The sequence below is a fragment of the Panthera tigris genome, chromosome B3, assembly GCF_018350195.1.
Source record: "Panthera tigris isolate Pti1 chromosome B3, P.tigris_Pti1_mat1.1, whole genome shotgun sequence".
In the NCBI taxonomy this organism is placed as follows: domain Eukaryota; kingdom Metazoa; phylum Chordata; class Mammalia; order Carnivora; family Felidae; genus Panthera; species Panthera tigris.
This window is the reverse complement of record NC_056665.1, coordinates 19,521,044-19,539,659: the sequence shown is the minus strand read 5'-3', so window position 1 is coordinate 19,539,659 and position 18,616 is coordinate 19,521,044. Positions and strand designations below refer to the sequence as shown.

The window sequence follows — 18,616 nt, the reverse complement described above, 5'->3', positions numbered from 1 at the left end:
ACAAATAACACTTGAGCAGTTATATTAAGCAAAGTGTGTGCTGAAATAACTTTATGGTTCTAGATAAGATAGATGAGATGATACACCCTAATTAAAGGGACAAAGGTAACACTTATAAGCCTGGCTAGGAAGAATAACTTCTCACTGGCAACTTAACAGCATTGAGGGGCCCCTGGGTGGCTCGGTCGGTTAAGCGTCCAACTTTAGCTCAGGTCATGATCTCAACAGTTGGTGAGTTCAAGCCCCACATCCGGCTCTGTGCTGACAGCTCAGAGCCTGGAGCCTGCTTCGGATTCTGGACCTCCCTCTCTGTCTTTCCCTCCCCTGCTCACACTCTGGTCTCTCTCTCAAAAATAGAGAAACATTAAAAAAAAAAAAAAACCCGTATTCTAGAAACTGAAGCAAAACTCCTTTATCCGTGCATTCTAGTAACTCAAAATCTATTAGATTTTAGTTGAAAATACTATTCATACTGTAAGTGCATACATAGACACACAGACTAGTTCATAATAGTACACAAAGGTACTTTATTCTTGTAGGTGTCTTAAAAATTGCAATATTTTCACGACTGTTGTGCTGGTTTTTATATCAAAATCCTGAATGAAAGCTCGCAACAACAGCAAATCTTTGCAACCTAGGATCTTCCTCCATTGCTACTCCAAATATCTTAATCCCTGAACCACACTGCAAGCTCTGAAATGATGTTCACTGCAACATTCTTGAAGCTTTCACATCTTAATCTGACACTTGTCAGGGTGGGGAAGTATCTATTAATCTTATTTAACCCACTTAACCCCTAAGTTACTATAAAAAAAAAAAGAATTTACCATGCATTAGTTGAAACTTGTGTCAGATCACTTTTCAGGACTCAACTCTGAGAAAAAAGAGAGGTCCTCACCGACTGCTTCCATGAACAGTGAACTCCCGCAGTACAGTGTACCTGGTGTCCAGAGCGTAACCAAACAAGTCAGGCAAGCCTGATCACTATGCACAAGGGGTGTGTGTGTGTGTGTGTGTGTGTGTGTGTGTGTGTGTGTGTAGGCTCTGAGCTGTCAGCACAGAGCACGACGAGGGGCGGGAACTCAGGAGCCTTGAGATCGTGACCAGAGCCCAAGACGGAAGCTTAACGGACTGAGCTACCCAGTGCCCCCCGCACATGGTATATTTAAAGCTGGTCCCCAACTAAGTACTGAAGTCATCCTGAGAAAGAGTTCGGTTTTAGCACATCGAGTTCCTGCAAGATGCCAGAGCAAGTAAGAAACCACTTCAAAAGAGTAATGGTTCATCATCTTTTACAAGTGAGAGGAAAACATCAAAGAATAAAATTCCTCCCTCCTAAACTCATCAAATCAGTGGCTGTCTTCACAGCCTTAATTGACAAAATCCAGGGTCCTCAATTTCCCCATTTCAAGAGCCCATTTTCAAGGTGGACAACAGCTTTCAGGCTTTTCTTTGCCACGGCGCACGAACCACAGTCCCCCAGTAGAAATCTACCTCTCTTGCTGCGCAGCCCCCAGATCGCCCACTCCCCTGGAACTCCTAGGTGACCCAGAGCTGGGAGCCCCCACTGCGGTAGCGGTAGCGCCTGGGTAGGAGTGGTGTAGGCCTTCCCCGCCTGCTCACAGGGTGGCGGCGCGCTCTGACGTCATCACCTGGTCTCTTGCTTTTTTTCACGGTTGCATTTTTGATTCTCAACCCTCCCTCCGTGACACAGCTGTGTGTGTTCACCTCAAAGCCTTCTCCAAAAACACACTCAAGCCCAAATTTCAAGTAAGGTGGTTAAATCAGAAGGCCTCTGAGCGGCAGAGACGCCAGAGGAGTGGAAGGCGGTGAAGGAAGGCTTTGCAGGCAGAGGAAACAACCGGGAAACTGTGATAACAACTGCTACTGCCGCGTGACACCTCGTAGGATTCGATACGTGCTGGAGCCACTGCCTTAATTCTTTCCCCGGAGGTTTTGGTTCTGGAGGGGTGGAGAACCGTGAGAGTCGGCGGGCCTTTCTTAGCCTGAACACGGGCAGCTGGAGGAGGAGGCTGCCAGCGTTTCATCTGACGAGTTCTGCTGCCCAGTGGGCCCGGGGCAAGGATGTGGGCGCAAATCCTGTTTCCAGGCGGCCCCTAACCTCCAGGGACGTCGGCGTGCAATCGGTACAAAAGTAAACACGCCCGCGGGAGTCGGCCCGCAGGTCAGTCAGGCGGCTTTGGCAAGCAGTGAGGCCGCCCAGCCACTCGGTGCGCAGTCGGAGGGGACAGTCTGTTGCCGCCCCGCCCCGCCCGGCTGGCCACGCCCCTCCTAGATGGACACACCCTCGCTGTGATAGGCCGAGTCTCAGGACCGGGTCGCGCCGCGATTGGCCGGGGCTCAGGGACGCTAGTCTCCGGAGCGCCACGTATACGGAGGGGCGGGCCGGAAAACGAAGACTCGAGCTGACGCTGACCGGCCACCTAGGGTGGCGGCGGCGGCCATGGAGCGTGACGGGCAGCAGCTGTCCGCGCGGCCGGCCCTGGAGACAGAGGGATTGCGCTTCCTTCACGTCACGGGTGAGTGACCCCGGGTTGCCGGTTGGTGCCACCAGCTGTCCTGGGCGCCGCCATGTTTGGTGGGTCGTCCTCCGCTGCGCGCCCGGCGGGGCCTGGGGAGGCCAGGGGAGGCCTGGCTGGGAGCCGGTGGCGGCCACGCAGGTCCGGGCGGCTGGCCTGGAACGCGCGCCGAGGCCCTCTAGGAGCGGCACTCCTCCTGGCTGCGCCGTCGGGCCCTTTTTTGCGCCAGTCCTTTATGCGAAGCAAGCCTTTGTGGCTTGCGTTACTGGGGCCACTGGGCCCTTGGCATTTCATTCCAGACCTCGCTTTCGTCCCCCATACCCGGCGCTGTATCGGCCCCCACGGCCACCCCGTCTATAAATTTCTGAGGTCCGAAAGGCCTTTGCCCTCCTGAGTCGGATCAACATCCCTCCAGACCCATCAAAACCCGCTTTCCGTGCTCTCCGGACTTGCCCTCCACCCCCGACTCTCCAGATGGTTGAGGAGTCCCTTCTCGGTGACCCCCGAATTGTACTCGCTTCTATTTTAACTGCCTACTTGGGAGGCCATTTCCTCAGCTAGACCCGGAGGGATTCGAGGGCAGGAGCTATGCTTCCTTTGTCTTTTGGTGAATTTTATGCAAAAGTCCACTAGCAATATATGGTTTTTTTACTTTCTTGAAAACTGTTTTCTTTTCAGTGGGCTCCCTGCTAGCCACCTATGGCTGGTACATCGTCTTCAGCTGCATCCTTCTCTACGTGGTATTTCAGAAACTTTCCACCCGACTCAGGGCCCTGAGGCAGAGACAGCTGGACCGAGCTGCGGCTGCAGTGGGTTAGTGTCTGATAACAGAAAGGAAGGCGGTGGCTTTACACCTCTTCTAGCATTTAAAAGTTAGTCTGTTACTAAGTAAGAAGGTCTTGCTTCTAATCTGCACGAGAGGAAAACCATTTTATGTTTCTGCAATTGATCTTGGGGGAATGTGCAATAGGTTTTTAATTTCAGAGATTGTCATGGGATGGAAAACCTGCTTGGTGGTGGGTAGGGCACTCCTGCGTATCTTTTAATGGTTTTTCATTTAGGGGATGGATTGAAATGAAAATTTCACAGCTTCTCCATACTTGGGTCTACCTACCAAATTTCTAGAACCATTGTGAGCGACAAGAAATGCAGACTTAGTTCTTCATATCCATCACATTTTGATTTTCGCAACTTCCTCATCAGATCTGCTTTCAAGTTACATTTGGCTGTGGCAAAAATTTATTTAGCCGTTTTGCTAGATAGAAGCTAGTTTCTGAGGACATAGCTAAACAATAAATGTTCAGGGGCACCTGGGTGGTTCAGTCGGTTAAGCGCCCAACTTCGGCTCAGGTCATGATCTACCAGTTCATGAGTTTGAGCCCCACGTCGGACTCGTGCGGACAGCTCCGTGCGGACAGCTCGGAGCCTGGAGCCTGTTTCGGATTCTGTGTCTCTCTCTCTGCTCCTCCCCCGCTCACACTCTCTCTGTCTCTCAAAAATAAACAGTTAAAAAAAAAAAGAAATGTTAAATGTTTTGGGAGTAGCAGCATAATTAAACCGATAAAAATCATTCTTTGGACTCCCCACAGTTACTGAGAAGAGAGAAAAGCACATGTTGTGACACAAAAGTAGTCATTAGTGGAAAGACTTAGAAATGTCCTTTACTCAAACATGCCTCTCCTTTCTCCCACGAAGCCCTGTGGTCCTGCCAATTTCTCCATCTTTTGGATTATTGGCTGTACATCCAACAACAAACTACAAATTACCGTTGTTCATCTTGCATAAGCTGCAGGGTTTCATCAAGAGGGTGGCAGTGATGTTAGGAAACTGCTTTTGTCACCCAGTACAGCCCTCTTCATGGCGGAGGTGCTGGCGGTGTGAAATCTGTCTTACACTGGGAGAGCAGATCTATGAGATGATGGGCATTTTTAAAGAGAACTCATTGTTTTCGTGAAGCACTGCAAAAAGTAAATGTGCAGCCCAAAGTGTTATGTTGTGCTGTTGTACGATTTTGTTAGGAAAATCAGGTTTAAAAACTCCACACTTGATTGATTTATACTGAGAATGACCTGATAGTTACAAATGGTACCAAACTTCGTATTTCTGTGAAGTGGAATTGTCATTTTGTTTTGTTTAAGATAAAATTCCAGGGGCTCCTGGGTAGCTCAGCCAGTTAGTTATACATCTGACTTCAGCTCAGGTCACGATGTCACAGTTCATGAGTTCGAGCCCCGCATCAGGCTCCGTGCTGATAGCTCAGAGCCTGGAGTCTGCTCCAGATTCTGTCTCCTCTCTCTCTGTCCCTCCCCCAGTCACATTTTCTCTCTCTCTCAAAAATAAATAAATACTTAAATAATTTACTTAAAGATAAAGTTCCAGCCATTCCTACCACTGCATATGCTCCCTTGACTGACCACAACATTTTAGCCCATTTTATGTGGATTCAATTAAGTGGTCTTTTCCCACTACTGTCTAGGTAGTGATGATTGCCTATACTTTTGTATAGTGCTGATTTGAACATACAGTTCTTTGGTTTTTTTCTTTATTTTTTAAAATTTATTTATTTTGAGACAGAGCATGAGTGGAGGAGGGGCAAGGAGAGAGGGAGAGAGAGAGGATCCCAAGCAGGCTCTGGGCCTTCTTCACAGAGCCCAACATGGGGGTTGAACTCACGAAACTGTGAGAGCATAACCTGAGCTGAAATCAAGAGTTGGATGCTTAACTGACTGAGCTACCCAGGCGCCCCTGTTTTCTTTAAAAATTAGCCACACCCCTGTGTCCTTGCCCTTTGGTGATCCTTGACATGGTGGGCTGAGTAGATGAGCAGATAGAGAACTTAGCTGAATATTTATATAATTCTGCTTTGTTTTATAAACCGAATAAAACAGATAAAGTTGGGGAGCTCATTTCCATTAATGCTAACAGGAAGGATGTTTCTTTTCCATAGAAACAAGGGTAAAGTATCTAAGGATCATTACCTTTTTGTGGTATAGATCTGGGCGTTAAGTGACGGCTAATGATCAGAAAACTTTATCTTCTGGTTGTCTTCTAGCATTCTGGTCAGCCTGGAGACTGGGTGTCAGGAGGTGTCCAGGTTGTGGAATGGAATTTTGGGGTGCCCTCAAACCACTTCTGTCTCAGCCACTGGGCTGTGCCAGGCTCTCTGATTTGGAATTGCTGAGGGAGCCCAGGAATAACACATTTCTAAAGGGTTTCTGGTGCCCTGGATATTTAACTAGGGCTATGAACTATGACAACAGGACAATCCTCTGCCCCCATAAGCAGTACATGCAGAGCAATAGAATTTTTGTGTAAAATCCATGTTTTTTTGTATTGTCTGACATCTATACTTCCATATCCTTCTAATAATATGGACTCTCAGGAGTTTCTTTTTTCTCAAATTGTTTCTGACATTTTAGAACCTGATGTTGTTGTTAAACGACAAGAGGCTTTAGCAGCTGCCCGTTTGAAAATGCAAGAAGAATTAAATGCACAAGTCGAAAAGCATAAGGAAAAACTGAGACAGGTATGAACCAGTTTGAGTTTGAATATATGGTCTTAAGAAATAGTTGGAGGCTTAGTGGGTAAAAGAGTGTGTGTGGGTGTGTATACACACGCTTGCCTGCATGGCCTCCCCCATTAGAGCGGGTACTGGGAACAACTGGTTGTGACAGAATCATTTCCACTTAACATCTGTCAGCGTGCTTTCCTTGTGCAGTATCTTACGGTTTATGGGGAAAAGACTCCTTTAAAAAAGCTATCTTTTATTTACCTTTTTGCTTTTCAGTGGTTTCCTCGCATAGTATTGTCACCCAAAACGGTGTGTCAGGGTGCCGTGGCACTGGACACACGGGGTACACATTCAGCTTCTTCCTCTGTTGTCTCTTTCAAGCCATGTATCTCATATGAACTAGCTTGGTGGGGCCACCTTCGGCAGATGGAAAGAGAGCCCAGGGAGGGTGGCGATGGGCTCAACCCAGGGGTGAGAAGGAGAGCAGGAGATGGAGTTTTGAAAGCTTTTTTACAGGTTTGGTTGGGGAGGGGGGAGGAGAAGGGGAGGGGTGGAAGAACCAAGGATGCGGTTAGAAGTGACGTGAGCCGGCCCGGGATTGTGCCGCCCTTCATAGGTGCGAGACCACCCACCAGATTGGACCCTGTCTGTAACTGAAATGACCAGGTGTGGACTCTTGCTTTCTGAGAAGTGTCAGTCCAGATGTTTCTGGGCCCCCCTTCATCCTCCCAGAAGGAAACCTCAGCTGGCTCTAAGGCAGCAGAGCAATAGGTCTTCCTGTCGGCTTTGCCTGTGTCTCTGGTGTTTCCAGGGTCATGTGCCTTTCTGCCACTGCTAGTGGCTCTTGTGGTTTCTGCATGGTCTCCCCAGCTTGGCTGGAGCCCAGAAAGAAAGGGTAGAACAGGACCACACCTGCTCCACACATTCCTCCTCCATGGTAACTCTCTCAGCAGCCTTCTTCTGTGTGTAGTTGCACATTTCCACTAAAAGCAGCCAGTAACCTAGAATGTACTAGCACATTGCTGTTACTTAACTTTTTAAATCACACAGAGTAAAAAAATTCGAGATATAAAAAATCAATACCATGAAAATTAAGTTTCTCATCTTCTTCTTCTACCTGCTGCTGCCCAAGCATTCCCTATTAGGATTTGTAGGTATTTTTTCCAGAAGTATTTATCCATATATAAACACACATAGGAATTTTTCATTGAAGTGGCAGCAGAGTATACATAAATGCCATTTTTGAGCATGTTTTAGTTCTTTTAGTTTTTGAGCCAGTTTTGAGCATAATTTTAGGTTTTTGCTCTGCCGATCTCAAACCATGTAATTATTATTGTTTTGTTCCTAGAGCCACCGAGTAAGTTGAATTCCTTCTGCATGTCAGAATGGATGACTTCAGGGCCTGAGTTTTTTGTGTGGTGTGCATGAGATAGCTTGATCGTTTATGCAGTTTGCCGATGCAGCTAAAAATAATCTTTTTAAAAGATCACTTTTTAAAATTGCAGTCTGAGCCCCTGAAAATTGGGAAAGGGACAAAAGCTTATGTTCAGTGTTCAGATTGTTGTAGCACATGTGGTTCTGTCTCGTGTACTTCACAAACATAATAGTAATAATCAACTGACTGAGCTTGCCTGACCCACAGCTAACTGCGCTCTCTTTGTAGTCTCAGGATTTGTCAGCTGAGTCCCATCCTGGCATTCTCTGTGTCAGCTAGGAGTGTAGAATAGATGATCTCCTCCTTGACTTTTTGTATCTGCAGACAGCAGAAGCATGGGGAGACAGGTATTTGGGGTTAGCAGCAAGGGACTCTGAAAGCCATGGAGGAATTTTCTGGATATATGATTTCTTAAGGCATCTCACATACCCTTGTGACATCACAGTGTAACTGGAACCAGAATGAACAGCAGTTTGGGTCTGGATTCCACTGGGAATGGGAAATGTAGCGTATGTAAGCTATGGTACCCAGTTACTGGCAGAAATGTTGTTCTTCTGGGAGTAGGAAGCAGAAGCAAAGGCCCAGGGCACCGTGTTCCCACCCTCCTCGGGTGCCTACTCACTGTAGGATTACAAGCTTTCTCAAGTGCTCATTGTTGTGCACAGTTTTCCACCGAGATTAGTTTTTCCTTATGTTTCCAGTAGTATTTGACTTTCAAAGCACTTTCAAATCTTCTCTCATTAGATCCTCACAGAATGCAAAGCAGAGGGATTAAGTGATTTAGGTAACATGGCCACATGGCCACAGAGCAGGCCTTCCAGCCACGCTCACTTGTTCCAAGTCAGAATTCTTTCACATGTCCTCCTATGGGCAAGTTTCAGGAGAACTGATCGGTATTCATTTTTCCATGACGCCTTTTGCTTTCTTTAGTAAAGTTTCTGTTTGTGAGTTAAATTCCTACCACTAGATGACAGCACTGTTATTAACTAAAGAAAACACAGGTGAAGGTTTGGTTTGAAGGACTTTTAAATTAGAAAATTGTTGGGGTGCCAGGTGGCTCACTCGGTTGAGCGTCCAACTCGATTTCAGTTCAGGTCATGATCTCACATTCGTGAGTTAGAACTCTGCATTGGGCTCCACTTTGAGCGTGGAGCCTGCTTAAGATTCTCTCTCTCCATATATGAATGACCCAACGCTAATATCATCTTCAATGGGGAAAAACTGAGAGCTTTCCCCTTAAGGTCAGGAGCAAGACAGGGATGTCCATTCTCGCCACTGTTATTCAACATAGTATTGGAAGTCTTAGCCTCTGCAGTCAGACAATACAAAGAACTAAAAGGCATCCAGATCAGCCAGGAGGAAGTCAAACTTTCACTCTTTGCAGATGACCTGATATTCTATATGGAAAACCCAAAAGATTGCACCAAAAAACTGCCAGAACTGATTCATGAGTTCAGCAAAGTGGCAGGATATAAAATCAACGCAGAGAAATCAGTTGCATTCCTATTCACCAACTATGAAGCAAGAGAAAGAGAAATCAAGCAATCGATCCCACTTACAATTGCACCAAAACCCATAAAATGCCTAGGAATAAATCTAACCAAAAAGGTAAAAAATCTATACACTGAAAACTATAGAAAACTTATGAAAGAAATTGAAGAAGACACAAAAAAAATGGAAAAAGATTCCATGCTCCTGGAGAGGAAGAACAAATATTGTTAAAATGTCGATACTACCCAAAGCAATCTACATATTTAATGCAATCCCTATCAAAATAACACCAGCATTCTTCACAGAGCTAGAACAAATAATCCTAAAATTTGTATGGAACCAGAAAGGACCCCAAATAGCCAAGCAATCTTGAAAAAGAAAACCAAAGCAGGAGGCATCACAATCCCGGACTTCAAGCTATATTACAAAGCTGTAATCATCAAGACAGTATGGTACTTGGCACAAGAACAGACACTCAGATCAGTGGAACAGAATAGAGAACCCAGAAGTGGACCAAAAGACGTATGGCCAACTAATCTTTGACAAAGCAAGAAAGAATATCCAATGGAATAAAGACAGTCTCTTCAGCAAGTGGTGCTGGGAAAACTGGACAGCGACATGCAGAAGAATGAACCTGGACCACTTTCTTACACTCTACACAAAAATAAACTCAAAATGGATGGAAGACCTAAATGTAAGACAGGAAGCCATCAAAATCCTCGAGGAGAAAGCAGGCAAAAACCTCCTTGATCTTGGCTGCAGCAACTTCTTACTCAACACGTTTCTGGAGGCAAGGGAAACAAGCAAAAATGAACTACTGGGACCTTATCAAAATAAAGTTTCTGCACAGCTAAGGAAACAATCAGCAAAAGTAAAAGGCAACGGACAGAATGGGAGAAGATATTTGCAAACAGCATATCAGATAAAGGTTAGTATTCTATAAAGAACTTATCAAACTCAACACCCAAAAAACAATCCAGTGAAGAAATATACCAAAGACATGAATAGACACTACTCCAAAGAAGACATCCAGATGGCCAACCGACACATGAATAAATGCTCAACATCACTCATCATCAGGGAAATACAAATCAAAACCACAATGAGATACCACCTCACACCTGTCAGAATGGCTAACATTAACAACTCAGACAACAACAGATGTTGACGAGGATGCGGAGAAAGAGGAACCCTTTTGCACTGCTGGTGGGAATGCAAACTGGTGTAGCCACTCTGGAAAACAGTATGGAGGTTCCTCAAAAAATTAAAAATAGAACTACCCTACGACCCAGCAATTGCACTACTAGGTATTTATCCAAGGGATACAGGTATGCTGTTTCAAAGGGACACATGCACCCCAATGTTTATAGCAGCACTATCAACAATAGCCAAAGTATGGAAAGAGCCCAAATGTCCATTGATGGATGAATGGATAAAGAAGATATGGCACGCGCGCACACAATGGAGTATTACTCGGCAATCAAAAAGAATGAAATCTTGCCATTTGCAACTACGTGGATGGAACTGGAGGGTATTATGCTAAGTGAAATTAGAGAAAGACAAATATCATATGGCTTCACTCATATGAAGACTTTAACACATCTCCGGAGGCAAGGGAAACAAAGAGACAAAACAGATGAACATAAGGGAAGGGAAACAAAAATAATACAAAAAACAGGGACAAAACATAAGAGATTCTTCAATATGGAGAACAAACTGAGGGTTATGGGAGGGGTTGTGGAAGGGGGGATGGGCTAAATGGGTAAGGGGCATTAAGGAATCTACTCCTGAAATCGTTGTTGCGCTGTATGCTAATTAACTTGGATGTAAATTTAAAAAAATTTTTTTAAAAAGTTTCTCTCTCCCTCTGTGTCTCTCTCCTGCTTGCATGCCCTAAAGTTAAAAAATAAAAATTAGAAAATTGGCACAGTTTGCGTTTTCTGTGAGAAAGATGGCAGCTTCTGAATTCATTCTGTAACGTGTGATTCTTCCTCAGCTTGAAGAACAAAAAAGGAGACAGAAGATTGAAATGTGGGAGAGCATGCAAGAAGGAAAAAGTTACAAAGGAAATGTAAGAAAGCCCCCGGAAGAAGATAGCACTGGGCCTTCTACTTCATCGGTCCTGCCGAAACGGAAGTCTGACAGAAAACCTCTGCGAGGAGGTGGTAAGTACCTAACGTTAAAGCATTTTGAGCAATTATGGCATATATTTACCTTTTAAAAACAAGGTTCTGTTTCTTCCTTTTGTTGTCTATAAACTGAGGCTAATTCCGAAGTTTAGGATTATGGAGATTAAACAGAAGAAGCACATGCCAAGCCCCCCATACCCCTGGCAGTCACCAACCTGGGGAGCCCTCTTACCCAGTGTCCCAGGGCAAGGATGTGGGTGCAAATCCCGCTTTCCAGAGGCCTGTAACCTCCTTGGCCTCAGTGTCCACTTAGTAAAAAAAAAAAAAAAAAAAAAGTAAACCTTCAATAAGTTGAAAGGGAGGTCAGTCAAGGCCCCAGTGAGTGGAATGATGGCACTCGTATGTCTGCCCCTCCCCTGCTTGCACTTGCCTGCATGTGTACTCACTCTCTCTCTCTCAAAAATAAACACTAAAAAAAAATTTTTTTTAACTTACCTTGCTGGAAGGATATTTTTCAGAGCAAACAGTGGTGATATTTAGGAGAGGAGTGGAAATCATAGAAAGTGTAATGCATGATATTGCTATGTGCATGGTATCTTAGTGTTTCCATTGATCCTGAGCTAGATGCTCTCTGACTAGCTTGGTGTGTTACAAATAAGGAAATTGAGGCATAAGGAGTTATTGCCCAAAGATGCCACAGCAAGTCAAGAGCAAAACCACCTCAGTTAAGGTCTCACTGGCCTAAAGCCGAGCACTCGACCCAGTTACCAAATGTCCATTAACTTTGGGAAGCTAGTGAGTTTGCAGGGTTAAGAATGAGGGCAGAGTACATAGATTACCCATTTCTCACTGAGAACAGCAAGTTCTGTTCTGTTTTGATTTTTTTTAATTTATTTTCTGTAGCTTGAACAGTCCTTATTTGCATGTATACATTTTATTTACTTATTTATTTATTTTAGAGTGGGAGAGTTAGAGCGCAAGCAGGGGAGGAGCAGAGAGAGAAGGAGAGAGAGAATCCCAAGCAAGCTCTGTGCTGTCAGCACAGATTGAGCCTGACTCGGGGCTCAATCCCATGAACCATGAGATCATGACCTGAGCCAAGACTAAGAAATGCTTAACTGCCTGAGCCACCCAGGCGCTGTTGAATTGTATACATTTTGTTAAGCACTATAATAGGGGCCTCCATATATTTAAATCCAGCCATCTTGAGAGGTTTTTTTGGGCAAATTTGTTGTGTGTTTGGGGGAGTTTTCATATGCTTGAGGAGTTGAGATCAGGAAGCTGGATGGCTTCTTTTATTCCCAGCCGAAAGTCAATTCAAAGTGCAGTCACAGAATAAAGTTATTTTTTTCACATGGTAGCTACAAGCTTGGTGAAAATGTCCGTGAGAATAGAATCCATAGCTTTGTAGTGCTTTGCATGTGAGGATCACGATTTTATGTTTGATACAGAATGTTCCCAGTACTGTTTTGCTTCCTTTCTCTCATCCCAGGTTACAACCCTTTGTCTGGTGAAGGAGGTGGAGCCTGCTCCTGGAGACCCGGACGCAGAGGCCCGTCAGCTGGTGGATGAGGCTAAGAATCTTGTTAGTGTCGCTTTTGACATTAGCAAGATGAATCCGTAACCCTCAGTTCAATTGCCTTACGCACACTTTTCACAGTGACTAGCCAAGGGGAGTGGGGTTTATTTCTGATCTTAACTACACCTGCATCTTTAGTGGTCGAAGTCCGCATAGGATATAGACCTCACCACTAGCAGTAGTGACAGTTGGTCACAGTTCACTAACTGTGAACACAATGAGCGTGTTCATTGATTTCATGAGTAATTGCTAGTTGGTAGATAAGACCCTCCAGGTGACTAACAATCTTGAGATGAAAGAGACCTAGTAATGGTTCTTCAAGTTAGAAGTCCTTGCTGGTAGGACAGTCTCTGTGACAGGTTGCGTTGAATGATGTCTTCCTTGTAAATGGTGAGCCCACCAGCGAGGATTACTGATGCAGACAGTTGATGGGGTTGTTTCTGTATATTTATTTTTATGTACAGAACTTTGTTAAAAAACCTGTAAATATTAAAAAAAAATGCAAAGAACATTTTTAGCATCTTTATTAAATTCAAGGAAACTTCTTTATGAACTTGAATTTGTCAAACATTAAACAGCTTTTTATCATCCCACAACCTCCTACTATTACTCATTTTCCCTCCTCATGATTTCTCTCCTGTGGTGAGCATGGCGCGTGACAGCTACAATGATTCCCAGAGTTGGCAGACCCATTGGGGTTTGTCCACAAAATCGGGTGCTTGGAGTGGAACTGCTAAACCAATAAGATAAACATCTTGTCTAGAGGTGTCTCAAGGGCCATCCAGGTTTCTAAGGGCCCTGTGGGTCATTCCCCTTGCACGATGACTCCTTCTTAGCTCGTGGGCTGGATTTGGCCTGTGTGCTGTAGTTTACAGAGCCTGCTGTCAAGTGGAGATATCCTAAGAAGGAACAAAATTAATCTTCAGAATTAGCCGGGAAAGTATCCTAGAGTGGTCTCATATATAAATTAGCCAACATTCTTGAGTTGAGTATCTGATATATGTGAAGTATTCTGTGGTCGTCTTCCATGATATAAAGAAAGGAAGAAATACATTCTGGTTTTATGGGACTCACAGTCTCTTGGGGAAGGTTGGGGAGAGCAAAAACAGGACACTTGAACAGCGTACTTAACAAACAAGTAGGTTGGGATAGTCAAGACTAGAATTTGAGTCTGGAGACATTTGAGTTAAATTTTGGGTGGGGGAGGGGCGCCTGGGTGGCTCAGTTGAGCTTCCGACTTCGGCTCAGGTCATGATCTCACAGTTTGTGCGTTCGAGCCCCATATCGGGCTCTGTGCTAAGCTCGGAGCCTGGAGCCTGCTTCGGATTCTGTGTCTCCTTTTCTCTCTGCCCCTCCCCCACTTGTGCTGTGTCTGTCTCTCAAAAATAAATAAAATATAAAAAAAAATTTATAAAAGAAAATTTTGGGTGGGGGATACCAGGGGTTCCAGACAGAAGAGCAGGCCAGTGAAAACAAGGTTGGGGTTTGTGAGGTTTAGGAGATCCCAGTTTCCAGTTTATAACCAGATTGGCTTTTTACATGGGAAGTTTCACACTTGGGTTAAAGTATTTTATCCAGATTTGTTTACATTTAGAGAGATTCCCTTGTGGGCTGTAAAGGAACTTTTTAATACTTTCTTTTACATATTTTCTGTAGCTGAAAAGATGTGTTAAGTTGCTCTCAGTGATTCATTTTAGAAGTGGAACGGCATGTTTTAGTATACGTGAGCTGTGACTCATTTCCCTCAAGCCTCGTTTTTCCATAAATTTAGAAATTAGCAAGTCATGAGCACATGGGAAGAAACGATGCTTGAATTTTGAGCCCTGATCACCATAGTTGACTTCATCCTTGCACCCCTAACAGCCAAGGGCCCAAGATAACCAGGGTGGGGACCTTGCTCTAGCCAATGAAGCAGTTCTGTGGGGTAGAAATAGTGGGGAAATTGTGTGCCACAAGCTGAGGGCAGAAAGCGTTTCAGAAGGGTGGACTGAGGTAGCCAGGGAAGGTGGGTCTTGCTCTCCTCTTGAAAGGAGGAGGAGGTGGAGCCAGAACCTGAGACCTGTGGGGAAGAAGAGAGTGGGCCAGGGCCAGAGAGCCATGTCGAACCGGGCAGGACACTGCCTCATGCCTCAGCAGAGGGGCTGTGGCTGGGATGGCAGCTTGGAACTGACGTGATAGACCCTTGGGAGCTGTAAGTTTTCAGTGATGAATGTGTGACCCAGTCCATCCTGATCATGGAGAAACATTAGTAGACCCTTGGGCAAGATACAGATGAGTCTTCAGTTGAAACTCTGATAGTTGGAGTTCTGTCCTTGGCCCGTGCACCTGCCTCTGTACATGAGGAGAAAGATTTGAACAGTCATTCGGATCCCCTACCCTCTCACGGACTCCACTCTTGCCTCTCCTAACCCCCTGCCCTCTCTACTGGCTCTTCCTCACCACATGTTCAAGCGGGCTTTGCATCCAAACAAGAATGAGCCCATGTGAAACAGAGCCTTGGCTCCCACTGGTGCCCTTCCCTGCAGCTCAAGCTTGGAGTTGTCTCTGCTTGTCATCTGCTCCTTACCCGACCTGCCGAACACTGGGCTCTCACTGGGCCATCAGATTTCAAACTGGTGGAACTCTTGGTTACATCTTGTTTGGCCTAGTAGCACTTGACCCCTCCTTGCTGCCCCTCCTGTTCTGTCTGCCACAGCACCACAAGTTGGGTTTTATTTCCACAATGGCCCACATCTCTCCCCTTGCCAGTTCCCTCCTTGAACCAGTTTTCTGTAATCTCTGTCTAGTTCTGCCTCTCCAAAGCTCTTAAGGTCACCTGTGGTATTGCCTGACGGATCATTCTCAGTACTCCCCTTAACCAAGCATCATTGGCGATAATTGAGCACTCCTTGGAAAAACACTGTTGACTGATAGGACTCCGCACGTGACTGGTTTGCTCCTACCTTTCTGGCCGTTGCTATGTGCTTTTTGTCTCACCTTCCTGACCACTAAATGCTGGAGTTAGAGGAAGTTAAAAAGTCAAGAAGGTAACCAGTGTTGGGGCATTGTGGAAACCACACAGGTACGGACACCTTACACACTGGTTGGCTGGCTCTCAGCTGGCGGCAGGTGAGGGAGGCCATGTGTTTCTCAATCTCCAACAGCCTGGCTGGGCTTGTTCACATGGTGATTCAGCTCCAGGAAGAGTGTGCCAAAACTTTCCAAGTCTGTTTGCTTCACATTTGCCACCATCCCATCAGCCTAACCAATTCCTAAGTCCAGGCCCGATGCAAAGGTGGGGGAAGACCTCTCAATGGAAGAAACAAAAACCATGTAGAAGGGTGTGGAAGCAGGGAAGGGAAAGAAACTGGCCATTTGCAGTAGAAGTATGGTAAATCCTCATGGATTTTCTAATACCAGTCTTTCAGTCTTTGAAATACCCAATCTGGATCAAGGTTCCCCCACTTGATCCTTGAGGACCATCCCCAAGATTTGTAATCAAGAGAATTGCCTAACAAATAGGAAGAATGCTGCTCTGGTAAATATATCACACCCTGATCCCAAAAGGAGCCTAGAAAATACCCTGTTAATGGTTAGGGTCCAGCAGGAAACATGGCTTACTCAAACCAGTTGATGGAGTAAGTACTCAGTAGAGAAGCTAACTGCATAGGTGTAGTAGGGGTTTAGGGAAACCAGTGAGAGAGGGTACAATACCAGGGGCAGCCAGCACCACTGGGGAGCCATTGATGCTTTCCTCCCCACCCCACAAGCTAAAGATCTGCAAAGAGACCAGTCACCAGAACCTGTAGAGAGGGCCTATGTGGGAGAAATCCACCTGACAAAGACGGCCTGCAGTAGAGAGAGCCAACCCGTGCTTCCCAGTGAGAAGGAACCAGAATAAGTACTCTGACCCCACTTTCCCACCCACCAGTCTGCCAGTGCCTCACTGGCTGAACTCAGCTGAAAGCTAGAGCTCGTGGGGTCAACACAATACCAGCTAAACTGGTCAACTGATGCCCTGGTGGCTGTTACGGGTTGAAATCTATCCCCCAAAAGATATGTTGGAAGACCTAACCCCTGGTACCTGTGAACGTGACCTCATTTGGAAATAGCATCTTTGTAGATGTTATCAAATTAAAATGAGTTCATTCGAGGTCATGCTGAATTAGGGTAGGCCTTAATCCAGTGTGATTAGTGTATTTGTCTGCTGGGGCTGCCATAACGAAGCACCATAGACCAGGTAGCTTAAACAACAGAATTTCTTATCGCAAGATTCTGGAGGCTGGAAGTCGAAGTCTGCAGGCTTGCTTTCCTCTGAGGTCCTTCTCTGTCTTACAGATGGCCACCCTCTTGGTGCCTCTTCCCGTGGTCTTTTCTCCTTACTCTGCATGTCCCAATCTCCTCTTTTAAAAAGATCCTTCGGGGCACCTAGGTGACTCAGTGGGTTGGACGTCCGACTTCAGCTCAGGTCATGTTCTCATGGTTCGTGGTTCGAGCCCCGTGTCAGGCTCCGTGCTGACAACTGGAGCCTGCTTCAGATTTTGTGTCTCCCTCTCTCTGGCCCTCCCCTGCTCACGCTCTGTCTCACCCTCTCTCAAAAATAAATAAAACATTTAAAAAAATTTAAAAAGACCCCTCAGTTTGGATTAGGGTCCACCCTGAAGGCTTCCTTTTAACATAATTATGTCTTTAAGACCCTATCTCCAAATGCAGTCACATTCTGAGGTACTGGAGGCTAAGGCTCCAACATGTGACTTCTGGGGGAACAGGATTCAGCCCATAACAATCGGTGTCCTTACAAGAAGACGAGACACACAGACTGAAGACAACCCTGTGAAGATAGAGGCAGAGACTGGAGTGATGCAGCCACAAGCAGAGGACTGCCTGGGGCTACTAGGACCAAAAAAGACAAGGAAGGATCTTCCCCTAGAGGCAGGGAAAGAGCACGGCCATGCCAACACTTTAACTTTGGACTCTCCTTTAGAACTATAAGAGAATAAATTTCTGTTGTTGTAAGTCACCCAGTTTGTGGTAATTTGTTACAACAGCCAGAAGAAGCTAATACAGTGGCCTACAGTGTACCCCTTAATGATACCATCCATAAGTGGCCTTGAGGACATCCCTTTATCAATGCACTAAAAATGGTGCTGGTGAGGAGGCATCAGTGTTCATTATCACTATCAAGGATAGTGACAGTGACAGTGCTGGGTAATTTCTGTTTACACCTCCACATCCACTCTCCACTCCATTCTTGCCCCAAAAAGCTGACCTGTATGAACTGCAGGGAGCCATATTTGGCAGTCCATTCAAGCCAGCATCATGGGGAACTGACTCTAGGCCACTTTGACCACAGGCTTCAGATAAGGAATCTAGTGGACCTGAACACCATTCCCCAGCCAACACATTAAACCCTGAATTCAACCCTGTTGCTCCAGCCAGCACATTAAACCCTGAATTCCATTTTGAGAAGTTCAGCTCCAGTAAGCCTTTTATAATTCATTGTCCTTCTGGGAGCCTTGGAGTCCATTACTATGATTCTTCCCAGACTCCTGCCAGCACAGATGGATGAGGCCCTGCCAGGGCCTGTTCAGCTCTGCCCTTCCACTACCGGCATGGTACTTTTCCATCTGGCATATGTTGGGATCAAACTCTTCCTGTGGCCTGGAGGCACTAAGGAGGAGAATGGGTGAGTCCTTGAGGTTGTAATTGGCGTCAGCAGGAGAGGTAGCTGCCCCAGGTGTGTTCATGGAAAGGTGTTCCTGCAGGGGGAGGCTGGCTGGGCTGAGGCAAAGGGATTTAGAGGTCAAAGTTTTTAGCCTCCTCTGCGTCAACCCATAGCTCAAGGTCCCACTCTTTCCCATCAGTGCCCTTAGCGTGCAAGACCGGATAGGGCCAAGCATTTCATTGGCAATGCAACTCTGCAACCCTTACAGTCCAGCCCTGGACAGCCAT

General features: G+C 45.8%; 1 protein-coding gene across 2 annotated transcripts; it reads left to right on the top strand.

Annotated features, from left to right (window-relative positions):
• Positions 1 to 1,621: 1,621 nt before the first annotated feature.
• Positions 1,622 to 13,281, top strand: SELENOS (selenoprotein S). Of its 2 annotated transcripts, none has more exons than XM_042988218.1 (5): positions 1,622 to 2,540; positions 3,219 to 3,353; positions 5,960 to 6,066; positions 10,974 to 11,142; positions 12,599 to 13,281. In XM_042988218.1, the coding sequence occupies exons 1-5, from the start codon at positions 2,465 to 2,467 to the stop codon at positions 12,676 to 12,678; spliced, it is 567 nt and encodes a 188-aa protein (XP_042844152.1). In that variant the 5' UTR covers positions 1,622 to 2,464; the 3' UTR covers positions 12,679 to 13,281. The 2 variants fall into 2 exon arrangements, with proteins under 2 accessions (XP_042844152.1, XP_042844153.1); XM_042988219.1 differs by lacking the exon at positions 1,622 to 2,540 and adding an exon at positions 2,551 to 2,599.
• Positions 13,282 to 18,616: the final 5,335 nt, after the last annotated feature.